Source organism: Monodon monoceros, unplaced genomic scaffold (genome assembly GCF_005190385.1).
Source record: "Monodon monoceros isolate NGI ecotype Baffin Bay Population unplaced genomic scaffold, NGI_Narwhal_1 Super_Scaffold_22, whole genome shotgun sequence".
Taxonomy (NCBI): Eukaryota; Metazoa; Chordata; class Mammalia; order Artiodactyla; family Monodontidae; genus Monodon; species Monodon monoceros.
The window spans coordinates 3,792,808-3,806,463 of record NW_021703779.1 but is presented as its reverse complement, the minus strand read 5'-3'; the positions used below and the strand labels follow the sequence as shown (position 1 = coordinate 3,806,463).

Below are 13,656 nucleotides of genomic sequence, written 5' to 3'. Positions count from 1 at the left end.
CGCGCGCGCTGGGAAGACGCGTCACCTTAGCACACGGTTCCCCGCCATCTCTCACGGTCGGTTAGGGTTCCTTCTCTCTTTGCGGTAAATACTTTCTTCAGTGGGGGATGGCGCTTCTGTTGTACCCAAGGAGCAATCTTCTGAGGCCCTTCAGGTGGTTGTGTCGTTTTCCATATCCATGCGCACATCGCCGGCTGTGGACTGACGTCACACTACGTTGCCAAATGGGAAAAACACGCAGCAGATCCGCAGCTGCTTTATACGCTCATCCCTGGGTATGCACCGGGGATCGGTTCCACGACCTGCCGCAGGTACCAAAATCCGTAGTGCTCAGGTCCCACAGTTGGCCCTCCTGTATCCGCAGATTCCACATCCGCGGGTTCTACCAGCCGCGGATGATAAACGTAGTAGTAAATGTGTTGGGGAAAAAAAAAAAAATCCACGTATAGTGGACCTTGCCAGTTCAGACCTGTGTTGTTCAAGGGTCAGGGGTACTTCAGGACAGGTGTGGGCCTTGCACGTGCACAGAAAACGCCCTCCCCCCTGGAATATTTTGAGCAGTTCAGTCGAAGAGGGATCCTGGGAAACATTTGCCTAGAATCTGTGCTTCGTGTGGACCCGACAGAGGGCACAGCCAGAGACCACAGAGGACAGATGAGGACTGTTGTGTTCGAGAGGATTCCAAGGGATGGTTTTGTTACCCGTTGAAGAGCTGCAGGGAAAGGGGGCAGTTGTATCCATAATTGTAAATTTAAGTCACTCCAATTTGTTTGTGTCCCCTCCCTCTTTATAGATTGGGGCACAGTGTTCCCTCCCTCTTTATAGATTGGGGCACGGTGAGTCCTTGGGCCAATTTCATACCAATTTTTAAATGGGCTCTTTTGGTTGAAAACAGTGCCCATCTCCCCTGTTCTGTTTTGCTCTTGGGATCGTCCTGTGAAGATGCCCGGGGCCTCCTGTGATGTCCGAGGCCTCCCTTGCATCTCAGTCTGAGCCCCTCTTGCTTTCACCGCACTTTCAGCCGTCTCGCCTTCTTTCTGCCCTCGTTTCTCCCACCTCGGTCTGGCACGCTGCTCTGCTCCAACTTCCCGTCTCCTGTCACGGTCCATCCTGCACAGCTGACGCCGTCCACTGCCCACATGCCCCTCTTTACCACCAAGTGTCCCCTTCCCGGGCCACACCACCCTCGGGCCCGTCTTCCTGAACCCTTCCAGTTTCCTCCATCCCCTCTCTCTCTGCACTGCTCTCACCCGTACAAGCCTGTCTTTTTTTTTTCTTTTCTTAACATCTCTATTGGAGTACAATTGCTTTACAATGGTGTGTTAGTTTCTGCTGTATAACAAAGTGAATCAGTTATACATATACATATGTCCTCATATCTCTTCCCTCTTGCGTCTGCCTCACAAGCCTGTCTTATGCATAGCATTTAACTCCACTTTCTCTTCAGCTTTTAAAACTACGGAAGGAATGTATCTTGTGTTCTGTCACGTGTATTCCCCTGCTGTTTTCCAAAACCCCACATCCTTAAAAACACCTGAGTGTCTGCCTACCCTGTGCTCTTTCTTGCCTAACAACGGGCAGTCTCCTCTTTCCTTGTCTTACATTGGGTGCCTGGGATCTTCCACCAGCAACTTGAGGCCCCGTCGCGTCTCTCTTTCCACAAAACAAACAAGTGTGGGGATAGGGTTACAGGACCCCAGAGGCCCCACCGGCTCTCAGATTGTGTGATGCTGAGTGAGACTGGATTTCCCTTCCCCCTGCCCCTGCGGCCCCCTGCCCCAGTTTCCACGTCTTTCATCCGCGGAGAAGCCCCCATACCTTCTCTCCCTTGGCAATTCAAAGTTCGGTGTGTCCAGAGGAGAACGAAAGGTCATCTCATTTGTCACTTAGGTTTCGGGTAGTTAAAAGTGAGACAGTGTGCTCTTAGAGCTTAAACTAGAAGGTTTTTTGTCACCCTGGGCAGTTACAGCCTTTTGCAAAATCATCATCCATTTGGGGCTTGAATATACGAAGAAGGAAGGTGACGTAGAAGCCGGCTGACCAGTTGGTCAGCACTGGCCCCTCCATGGCTGGAACCCGGGCAGATGCTAAGGTGACTGGCTACTTTTTCCCATGTTCTCTATTATTTTATATTGTTTCCCTTATTTTCAAGTATTGTATAGTAACCTGTAGTCAGCTGGGGTTATGTTCCGTTCACACACTGTGTTGCTGAAACTTAGGTCCTTCGGTTCTTCCTGATTTGTGAGAAAACAGGCTAAAACGTGTTTGCACATCCCGTAGACACACTGAGGGGCTCTGAGTTTCGTGTGAGTGATATTTGGAGCGCTTTCTAAGGAAAGCACTCCCTCCTGTGTTGCTAAGTGTGTATGGAAATGTTTTCATTATCTGTGGAAGCCAGAGACCCCAAGGAAGTTCGGGAAATAGGAATTGTCACTAAACAGTGCTGTTGTTAGAATATCATGGCTGTGTTAGCCTGTGCCCTGATCCCGGGAAGCCATTTCAGATGGTAGCAGGTGTGTGTGTTTTAGTGCATCAGGCGGACAGATTAACATTCGGAATCAGATCATGAGCGGTGCAGGAATGTCTGATTTGGGCCTGCGGTCTCCGAAGAGACGTCTGTCCTATCAAAGGGGAGCGGTTCCACACTTGTCAGAGCGCCTGGGCGGGGTTTCCCACCCTCGGCACTCTTGACACTTGGGGGCCAGATCATTCCCTGCTACGGGGCCGTCCTGGACCCTGGGGGGTGTGGAGTAGCGTCCCTGGTCTCCACCCACTAGACGCCAGGAGCACCTCCACAGTCGTGACAACCAGAAATGCCTCCAGACTTGACCACATGTCCCCCGAGGGGGTAACATCACCCCCCTGTTGAGGACCAGTGCGTCAGGGGTAGCCCTGTTGTCATGACGGGAAGTATCCGGATTCAGGTTGGTATTTACCGAGTGCTGGGTGCCCTCTGGCAGCAGCAGGCACACCGGGCCCTCTGTGGACGCTCACTCTTGCCGGCCCCTACCCGCCTGCGCGCTCTGGGATCCCTTGCCCTGGCTCAGGACGCCCGGTCCGGCCCCGCCTGCTCGGCGGCCCCGCGGCTCCCGGGATCCTGCGTGTCTGTCCCCGACGCGCACTTGTCTCGCTGGGAGCTGACATCTGTGCCTGGGCTCTGTCCGCAGGACGGCACGGTGTTCGACGGCCGCCCGATAGAGTCGCTGTCCCTGATTGACGCGGTGATGCCCGACGTGGTGCAGACGCGGCAGCAGGCCTTCCGGGAGAAGCTGGCGCAACAGCAGGCCAGCGTGGCGGCCACGGCGGCGGCGGCGGCGGCCACGGCGGCCCCGGCGGCCCCAGCGGCCGTTTCCCAGCAGAACCCACCAAAGAACGGCGAGGCCACGGTGAACGGGGAAGAGAACGGAGCGCCTGCGATAAGTGAGTGCGGGGCTCCAGAGCTTCGCGCTCCGGCAGCTTCTCCCTCGTCTCTGAGTCTGGGCAAGTCCTGCAGACCCCTTTCAGGCCTGCCTGCTGGGCGGTGCGTATGTGGCAGCGTCCAGGGCTTGCTTGCTCTGTGGCCAGGAGGGCTTCGTGCTCTGGTTTCTCACTGAGATCCTTGGACACAGCGTTCTTTACTTACACGTCCTCAGCTTTAGGAGGTTGTGCTACTCTGAGAACTCATTTGTTCCACCTTGTGATGACTGTCGGGCACAAAAAGGAGGCCCCCGCGCCGTCCTCCGGCCTCGCGGACAAACTCTGACCTGACACTCGGAGCTCACGGTCACTGACAGGGCGCCCGACACAGACAGCAAGTGCCGTCTTATTTGGTGGTTGCAGCCTCGCCCCTGTTAGGTAATGGCCCTGAAGCGTCTGGCAGACAAGTCGGAGAGCATGAATCTTTACCCAGGGAACCTGCCGGCACTTTGACACGCGGCTTATCAACTCGGAGACGGCTTCAGGGTCTATGCTCAGGGTGTGTGTGCGCGTTGCGCACGTGCGTGTGAGTGTGTGCATGCGTGTGTGTTCTGCCTCCTTTGAAAATCATTTCCCTCCGAGCAGCCATGCCGCCCCTGCGGGGGCAGCTCATCCCCCCGCCCCGGCACAGGCCCTCTCCCGCTAGAGTCGAGATGCAGCGCCAGCACTGCGCGGGAAGCCGGGGCAGGCTGCAGCGTGGGTTATGTTACAGCAGGGTGGCTTAAAGCCCATCTGTCTAGCGTCCGATGAAAAGACCTCCCGCCGGCGGGCCCCATGATCACTGTTAACGAGGTCCAAGATGACGGGACAGGGAAGGAAGAAGAAAAAATAGGTGGCTTGTACCCACAGGTCATTTATGGGCTGCCCACTCCCGTGGGATACATCCCTCAAGGCGCCAAAAATAAAGAAAACAGGAAGGAGGTACGTGTCCTTGTCTTCTTAGGCTTCCGCCCCAGGCAGCGATCATAATTGGTGAGCTCTGAGAAACCTCTATATCTGCCGAGACAGAAATTTTGCAAACTTATAAATTGCACCGTGTATTTTAAATCTTAACCTCTAAGGGTGTGTGGCCACGTGGAGACCGTCGCATGCCTTAAGGAACGCTGGTGGCTGGCAGGCCTTTGTTTCAGGAGTCCCTAAGCGTTACTTTTCACCCGAGGGCTGGCCGGCACCCCATCCCACGTACACCGTCCAGTGGTTTCCGACTCTCACCTTGTTCCGGAAACTAGTCCCACCTGCTCTTTGCTCCCATCTTGCTACAAGGCAGGCTGTGGCCTGAATGTAGTCTCTGAAGTGATAGTTCATTCTGATCTTCAAGAATCTTTTTTCTTGTGCCACATAGGGGGAAAACGGCCACTACCCAGGGTGAATCTCTTCTGGGTGGCACTTAGCATAGCCTGTCGCCCTTCCAGAGCCTGGACCCTATGGGTCATCTGGAGGGAGGACTGCTTGGGTTCAGAAACCTGGTGGCTCTGCTTGGCTTGAAAAGCGTGGTACGCAGACGACTCCGGTCAGAAAATAGCACTTGAGTCCCTAGACTCTGAGGGGTTGAGGGTAGCAAGCTTCCGGCAGAATGATGGCATGCCCCCGTGGTAGCTTCACAGGTAGGGAGCTTCATAGATAAGCACCTCACAAGGGTGCTTCCGGGTAAGACCTGTTGTCCCGTCAAGAGAAGGAAGCTTCCGCCTGCTCAGGAGCCAGCTGGCTGTCATCTTTTCTGTCCAGTCGTCTTCTGGCTGTTGTTAGAAATTAGCCTCGCCCTAGTTATAGAGAATAAATAACCAGTTTTTATTCCTCTGTCAAATCTGGAGACTGTAATGAAATGTCACGTATCTACTAAATTACACAGAACCCATGATTTGGTTGTAATCGCCATGGGTGACGGCAAAGGAGGTTGTTTGTAAAACCCACGTGCCCTGAGGATGTTTCCTTGGTATCCCTCAGACCTGTGTCTTTCCCTGTTTCCTGTGACAGATAATCATTCGAAACCAATGGAAATAGACGGAGACGTGGAGATTCCACCCAACAAAGCCACAGTCCTTCGGGGCCATGAGTCTGAGGTGTTCATCTGTGCCTGGAACCCTGTCAGTGACCTCCTGGCTTCCGGGTAAGGGTGTCCAGCTGGGGGTGCCCAGGGTCTGGGTGTCCGAGTTCTCCCTCACAGGACATGCGCTCCCCCTCCGTACCTTGTTGGTGGCATCTTCCCAGTGAGTGCAGACCAGGGCTTGGGGCGCCCCGAGTACCTCAGGCTGTGCAGAAGTGCCCGGTCCAGCCGTTTTCTCAGCGGGCTGGGGAGCAATGCACAGACATTTCAAATTACTAAGTGGAAAAAAAAGGTCGGGAAGAGAAAACCACTGTGAGTCAGCGATATCAAAAAGACGGAGGACCCCGTGCCGAGGATGCCCGACCTAGCCAGACAGCAAGTAATGATGAGCATTGCTGGCCCTGGGACCGGAAGCTGAATGCTGTGTGTGTTCCTTGCACAGATCTGGAGACTCAACCGCGAGGATATGGAACCTCAACGAAAACAGCAACGGGGGCTCCACGCAGCTCGTGCTGAGGCACTGTATACGGGAGGGGGGGCATGACGTCCCCAGTAACAAAGACGTGACCTCGCTGGACTGGAACGTAAGCCTCCGCCACTGCCCAGACACTCGAACATCTGTAAACCACAGCGAGGGCTGCCGTGATGCTGACGGAGCCGGGCAGACGCAGGAGGGGGCAGCATTGTTGGTCAGCCCACCCTGGGGGGCTGGCCCCCGTTTCTGAGCGCTCCTCCCGAGGCCCTCCGTGTTGGCGGACCTCTAGCTGGGTATTCAGTAGCCACACGTTGGCAGGATGGAGTCTGGTGGTTTTATCGGGGAACCCGTTCTGCTGGCGCTCTGTGAGTTGTCACGAAGGAAAGATGATTTTCCACCCTGACGCTTCGGCACCTGTGTTACGTGCATTTAATACGTGAGAGACACAGAGCTCTTTGACTTTTTTTTTTTTTCTGATTGGAACATCTTTTGATTTTCTTGCCCTTTATCATGTTTATGCATATTCTGTCATTTCACCACTCTTCCCTATTTGCACATATTTTTAAGAGCTCACCTAAGTCTCCAGGAGTCTCATGATATAACTTTTCGTATCGTATTTTTATGGACGTCGTCAGTGGTGAGGGGTTGCTACGTGTTTTCCTTGCCCCCTCGCCTCCTTGATGGTTGTATGCGGGGAGCCTGTTTGGTCTCACGTTTTAATTGAAGGGCAGTGCGAGCTAAAGTAGGCCAGCGTGACTGGTGAGTCTCGTGACTGGGAACCTGTTGTTGGCATCAGGGTGCAGCCCGGGGATAATGTGAGGGGCTCTTTCCCACTGCTGCCCCTACTAAGCTGCTTCTGTTGGTCTGTGTTTCTCTCTGGCCTGCAGAGTGACGGCACACTGTTGGCTACAGGTTCCTATGATGGTTTTGCAAGAATATGGACGGAAGATGGTAAGTCCTGACGCCCTTGTGTTGGGGTCGGAGAGGAGGTGCTTGGCTTGTCATCATCCGGTGAACAGACTGAGGCTCGGAAGTCACCCCCGCTTGCTGTGTTTGTGTTTTACGTACCAGGTAACCTGGCCAGCACCTTAGGCCAACATAAAGGCCCCATCTTTGCCTTGAAATGGAACAAGAAGGGGAATTACATTTTGAGTGCTGGAGTAGACAAAGTGAGTGTTTGCTTAAGATACATTGCTGTGATCTGTAGATGCTTGTTTATGTTTAATCTCAGATAACATCATGCTTTCTATGAATTCTGAGAATTCTGCCTCCCGTTAAGAAATCAGAAGGCTCTGTTTTATTCGTTTCTGTGGTTTTGGTCTTAGTGTTCATTTCTAGCACGTCGTGTCTTAATGTACCGTAGACTGCTCTACAGACCTTTATCAAAGCTCTCCCCCGGCCCGTCACACCTTTTACCTTGAGGTTCATAGTTCACTGATAGAAAGAAGAAAATCCCCAAATTGCGTTTGTCCACTGCTTGAAGAAGCCCACTGGCGTGGGGTGTCCTCTGCATAAACTTACCCCACCCGCCCAGAGTGATCTTAGGAACACAAACGGTTTTCTCTCCCCAGGCTTCCGTTTTCCCAATCTGACGACTTGTTGCTTTGCGCTGTAGACCGCAGGCTTCCCTGAGGGCAGGAGTAAGGTAGACACCCATGCGAGGGGCGGGGCTCACTGGGATGATGTGGCCCTTTTCACAGAGGGGGAAATGGAGCCCCAGAGAACTTCACTAATTTGCCTCGGGACACATTGGTATAAAGTCGGATTGGAAGCTCAGGCCCTGGACACCAGTAACAACCGCCCTGTAGCTTTCACACTCTCCCAGAGAATTCTTTGCATCTTCAGGTCCTCCCTGCCCCTGAGGCCGTTTTTTATAATCATTTTGGATTTTCTACCTGATTATCTTCTGTTTCCACCAGGCGATGAACTGGATGGTTAGTGGAAATGCACATTTGGAATTCTAGTAGCCACTGAGTCAAACACTATCTACCACGATTAGTCAACCATGGCAGGCGTAATAGTTACTTTCTGTAAAGTGATATATTCTCGGGGAGGAAATGTAATTTAAGGATGTGGACTTTGACCTTCAGTGCGAGCTTAACCCAAAGTGGCTAAAATGTACTTCAGTTTCTTGAAAGCTTTTGTGTAAGGAATACTTTCTTTTGCCCAGTGTATATTTAACGTTAAAACATCAGCAAGTTGTTACGATTATTGATGGTAGTAGGTGAAATTGTATCAGAATTGTGGAAGGGCTTACATGTTCTCTGCCTTGCCAGATTTGTGAGTGGCTCAATTAAGAAAAAAAGTTATACTCCATCAAACAAAAAATGGTTGGGAATTCCCTGGCAGTCCAGTGGTTAGGACTCCGCACTTTCGCTGCCAAGGGCCCGGGTTCAGTTCCCGATTGGGGAACTAAGATCCTATATAAGCTCTGCGGCGCGGCCCCCCAAAAAAACAAACTGTTAATTGGTCTAGAGCTGACCGAAAGTTTCAGAGATACTCATTGCTCTGAGTACTTCCTCTGAAAATTACCGCTGTTGATACGAAATAGAACTAGTTCTTCTTAAAGTAAAATCTTTATTAAACGTCATTGACAGGGAGGTGTAAAGGTTCCAATTCAGTTGAAAATTCCAGTTGATTAAGAACTAATTCCAGTGGTCTTCATCGAGCTGCCAGATGGCTTCTTCCCTAAGTGTCTCCCAACATTAGTACGTTCGTAAGCATTTGTGATTTACTTTGTTTTCCGGGGAGGAGATCTTTTTTTTTTTTTTTCTCCTTATATATAGACCAATAAATCAGTGCCAGACCCCAGTGTAACCCAATTCTCTACTCTGTCTAGTGATCCCAATTCATGGAGTGAGTGACGGTCAGGGGAATTTTCAGAAATACCCATTTCTGCAGCTTTTCATTGGGAAAAGTGCCAAAAAGGTGTTTATCGTTACAGTTTTTTCAATAGTTTTTCATGTTTGGGGATAAGGGGGATTTCCCACCAAAACTGGTAGTTTTGCGAGTATCAGTTCCAGCTGCTGTGTCTGGTGGAGTAACCAGCGCATGTGGCCAACTTCATGAGTGTGACCCTCCGGATCGTTAAGTGTGTAAGAGACACCCTGGATTCCAAAGACACGGGTGAAAAAGAGAATGCCAGATATCTTGTTGATACGAGTATATTGATCTTATGTTGAAACGATAATATTTTCGCCATGCTGGAGTGAAGTAAATTTTGTTAAAGTTAGTTTTACTGGTTTCTTTTTTAATTTTTTAGTGTGGTGACTGAAAATTTTAAACTTCCTGTGTGACTTGCATGCTATTTATATACTATTTATTGGACAGTGCTGCTTTAGAAAAAAGAGGGGCTCACTGCATTTTCTTATATCATAAATTTTTCTAGAGAAAACTTTGCAAGAAGAATAGTAACTAACTTTTTTTTTTTTTTTTTTTGCGGAGCACAGACAACAATAATTTGGGATGCCCACACAGGAGAGGCCAAACAGCAGTTTCCGTTTCATTCCGGTGAGTATTTTTTTAAATTTCCCTTTTTATTCTTTGTCATTCAAAAATAATAATTCAGAGTCCTAGGAGGAAGCGCTGCTCTTGAGGTCTCCAACATACAGATACCCTCGGCGCTCGTTCGCTCAAAAGTTTCATTACAAAGCTGCGAACCAGCCCCAGAACTGATGTGGGCTCCTTTCTGTTGCTGCCCCAAGGGCGCTGTGTCAGGGGCGTCCCTAAGACCTCGCCCAGCTTCAGCAGTTCACCCAGGAGGACTCCCAGGGCATGCAGCTGAATTCATAGCTCAGATGTATTACACTAAAAGGATACAAAGCAATGTCAGCAGAGGGCAAAGGCACGTGGGGCGAGATCCAGACCTTCCAAAGATTGTCTCCTGATGGAGTCGCGTAGGACATGCTGGGTTCCCCCGGAAGCAAGCGGTGATCATGCATGTGAAAGGTCGTGTGAAGTCAGCAGAGCCTGGTGCCCAGCATTTCTGGTTCGTAGGCACCCTGTGCCCGCCTGCACCCGAATTCTTCACTTCCAGGAGGAGCGTGGGATTCAGTATAAACCACGTTGTTTGCACAGACGGTGGAGGCACAGAAGCTGTTCTTACCAGTTAGGGCATGATGGGAAATCCGAATTCCCAGACTCGGGCCGACGCCATCCTTGCCGCCAAGCCTTCCTACAGGGAGCAGCGTCAGGCCTGCAGTGGTCTTGCCTGCACGGATGTGTAGCTGCTGTTCTCGACCACACACGTCTGTGTGTGTGTTGGGTCCTCACCAGGCCACGTGGGGCAGCCAGGGGTCTAGGGAGTCCAGGTTCCCAGATTCCCACGTGATGCTTCATGTTCCGTGTGACTGAGTCCTGTTGTTAGATGTGGTCTCTTATCTTAGGACAGAGGTGGAAGCTAATAAACTGTTAGGAGAAGCTGGCTTGAAGTCGACAGCAGGGCGTAGATGCCGCTTCCCTTCACGGGAGGCGTCTGCTCCATTGAGAGGGAATCGCTGAGTGTACAGGGTGAACATTTTACTGTGTCAGGTGGCCCCGGGACAGTGTTTAGGAGGGGATCAGAGGGTCTTTCCTGCTGGGTATTTCTGGGTGCCTGGTGATGGTCTGAACCAGAGGACTGGCCCCGAGGACTCCCCAAGATGGTGCATCTCCTCCGTGCCCAGGGAGGGCTCCACGCAGGGGACATGGTCCTGCAGGGAGCAGACTAAGAGGAAAGGTCCCGACAAGGCCTTGACACGACTGTGACACATGCGTGGACGCCAGCATCTGTTACTCCACGCGGCACTCCATTCCCTCCTGACGGAGGCAGACCTGGGAGGCGCCAGCTTGCACCCCGCTACCCTGGAGAGGCAGCCCATCTCTTCCACGGCTGTCCTTGGGACCACACCGGAGACACCTGCTGGGGCTGCCAGTGAATTTTCTTGTTGCTTTAATCTGATACCATTGATGATGTGGAAGTTGGTGGACGTTTTATAGAATATATTTCCCCACGAGGAAATGGACAGGGCTCCAAGAGCAGGCAGCTTGGCATCCCAACCTGTGTCTGTGTCTGTGTGTCTGTGTGTGTGTGTATGTGCCTGTGTCACTGTGTGTGTGTGTTTGGAGCGGGCAGAATATACAAAGCATTCACCACTGTCTAGTTGCACAACATTTCTGTCATCCCATAAGGAGACCCCTTACCCATGAAGAACTCACTCTCCATTCCCCCTTTCCCCAGTCCCCGGCACCCCAGTCTCCAGGTTTTGATCTGTGTGTGTCGTCTCCATGTCAGACTTCTGTGCTGTAGACTCTGCAGACCAAAGCAAGTGAGTCTGGTGGGTTTCCATCGTGTTTGGCATAAATCCCAAGACCATCCCTACCTTTGCTGTCGGGACGGATGCAGTGACAGGGCAGAGGCGTAGAACCCCAGGTGAGCTGACTTCCGTGCTCACGTGGTGGGGGATATCTGTGATGAAGAGAGCTCTGGCTTCTGTTTTTCAGAGAATGATTTGCCCAAAATAGCCATCAGTAAGGTTCGTCTAACAGTTTTATCTTAAGAATTCGTGTACCAAGGCTTCCAGCGGAAATTCGTATTCCCAGAGCATTCCCAAGGTCCGTGGAATGGCTTTCCATCCCGCAGACCACATGTCTCTTGTGTCCTGAGAGAGCTTCTCACCTGCGGTGTTGCTGCCCACGAGGTCGACCCATATCCCGTTGCTGGGGCAGGAAGCTCTGTGTGTTGTTTGCTCTTGCTTTGTAGTGACAAGTGGTGTGGTAGAGACTGTCCAGGATGGAAGGAAAGAAAGGGTGCTGTTTTTCAGGATGAAGCGCAGGCAGGGAGAGCGGTAGGGGCACCTTTCCTTAGCATTTGATGGGTTGATCTGTGAAACCGCCTTGCCCCATAGGTGTTCGCCATGAAGGGCTGGTGGGGCGCGTCCGCTGTTTACCAACAGCGGGAGGTGTCAGCTCAGAGCCTAACGGCGTTCCCCCGCTCAGCAGTGACAAGGAACAGTTACCAATCGACTATTGATAACACGCGACAGCTTGGTTAGGTTCTCAAGGGGGTTCTGCCGCGTGGAAAAAGCCCGTCTGCAAGGGTCACATGCTGGATGACGCCATTGACATAACATTCTCGAAATGACGAAATTTTAGATGTGGAGCCGGAGTTGAGGGGTGGTCCAGGGAGGGCTTTGTGTGCTGATAACGAGGCACAGGGAGGTCCTCGTGGCGATGGAACAGGGTTCTGGATCTTGACTGCGGTGGTCGTTACACAGGCCTGCGCGTGTGATCAAACAGTGCCGCACTGCACACACGTGGCGCGCGTTCACCTTCTCGGTCTGGGTGTTGTACTGTAGGGGGCATAAAATGCCACCAGTGGGGGAAGGGTACAACGTGGGGCCTCTCTATTACATCTCTGCAGCGTCCTGCGATTCTGTAAGCATTTCAAAATTAATTTTTTTTTTAAAAAAAGAGCGAAGTAATGCTTGGCTGTACCTAGACTGCTGCTGACGGTCAAACCTCATTGGCCAAGTGTGGGCAGGGAGGCCACACAGACCCCCAGAATAGCTTAGCCCTGTTACCTGTCCCCACCCACACTGGATGGTGAGCTCCTGGGGGGAGGGCAGGGTCCTGGCAGCAGCACCGACACAGAATGGGGCCAGACACCTGAGTACACAGCATCCTCCGTTTAGGTGGCAGGGGTTCAGCGCACGTTAATTCTTAACGGCCAGGTGCTGGTCACCAGCCCCCGAAACGCCCGCCAGATTGTCCCTCTTCCAGGCGTGTTAATTGCACAGCCCACTGCAGAGGCTGGCCCAGGAATTCGTGATTTGGCTCCTGCGGTGTCGTAAACAGCAGCAGCTGTGGCTTTGCTCTTCGCTCTCCGGCTCCCGGGAACATCCTTCTGACCAAGTGGATCCGGTTCCTTTGTTCCACTGGGCACACGTGGGAAATGCAGCAGAAACCGTGGGCCCGTGCTGAACCGCTCTGCAGGGGGTGTGACACACAGAGATGCACGCCCTGGGGTGTTGAAAAAGCCTGCTGCCTCCCGGCCACATCCTCCCACCCGTAGCCTCTGTGTGGGGACAGAGCTGGACAGGGGAGCCAAGGGGATCCAGCCCTGCAGCTGTGGAAGGCCGGCGCGTGTGCGCGGGTGCACCTCTTACTTTAAGGCTGAGCACGGGAGGGGCAGTCCGAGTTAGCGTATCCTGAGGAAGCTGGATTCTTCTCCCGATCCAGTGCTGACCTGCCTGTAAGAAACACAACGTGGGACATGGTTAGGGATCGATCTGTCGATGAAGATCTCACCAGGGGCTTGCAGGACTTAACCCTCTGTTTGTCCAGAAACAAGGAAGTGTGTGGAGAGAACAAAGATGCTGAGTAGTCTCTCGGGGAGGTTGGGAGAAGGGAAGAGGGCCGTCACCATCCCCCAAACCTCACAGAGCTCTTGGAGCCACTTGCCCCTGAGAAAGGCCCAGGAGCCAGAGGCAGTGTTCACCATAAGGTCACTTGTGTCCCCTCAGGCTGTCCGCTTGTCAACGATAAGCATCCTCCAGTTGACGGAATGCATTAATTGTGTGGTGGGGGATTTTTTTGGGCCGCGGCACGTGGCCTGCGGGATTTCAGTTCCCCAGCCAGGGATGGAACCCGGGCCCTCGGCAGTGAGAGCACGGAGTCCTAACCGCTGGACCACCAGGGAAGT

General features: G+C 52.5%; 1 protein-coding gene across 3 annotated transcripts in view; it reads left to right on the top strand.

The window, feature by feature from the left end:
- The window catches only part of TBL1X (transducin beta like 1 X-linked), a 224,844-nt gene that overhangs the window by 201,615 nt on the left and 9,573 nt on the right, over positions 1–13,656 (top strand). For 2 of the 3 annotated variants that reach the window (XM_029240081.1, XM_029240082.1), the window contains exons 6-11: positions 3,168–3,420; positions 5,431–5,563; positions 5,943–6,084; positions 6,863–6,926; positions 7,047–7,144; positions 9,425–9,485. In XM_029240081.1, the coding sequence (XP_029095914.1) occupies positions 3,168–3,420; positions 5,431–5,563; positions 5,943–6,084; positions 6,863–6,926; positions 7,047–7,144; positions 9,425–9,485 (751 nt within the window). Of the gene's footprint in view, positions 1–23; positions 3,421–5,430; positions 5,564–5,942; positions 6,085–6,862; positions 6,927–7,046; positions 7,145–9,424; positions 9,486–13,656 lie in introns of those variants that run through there. The other variant, XM_029240080.1, reaches the window with a different exon arrangement.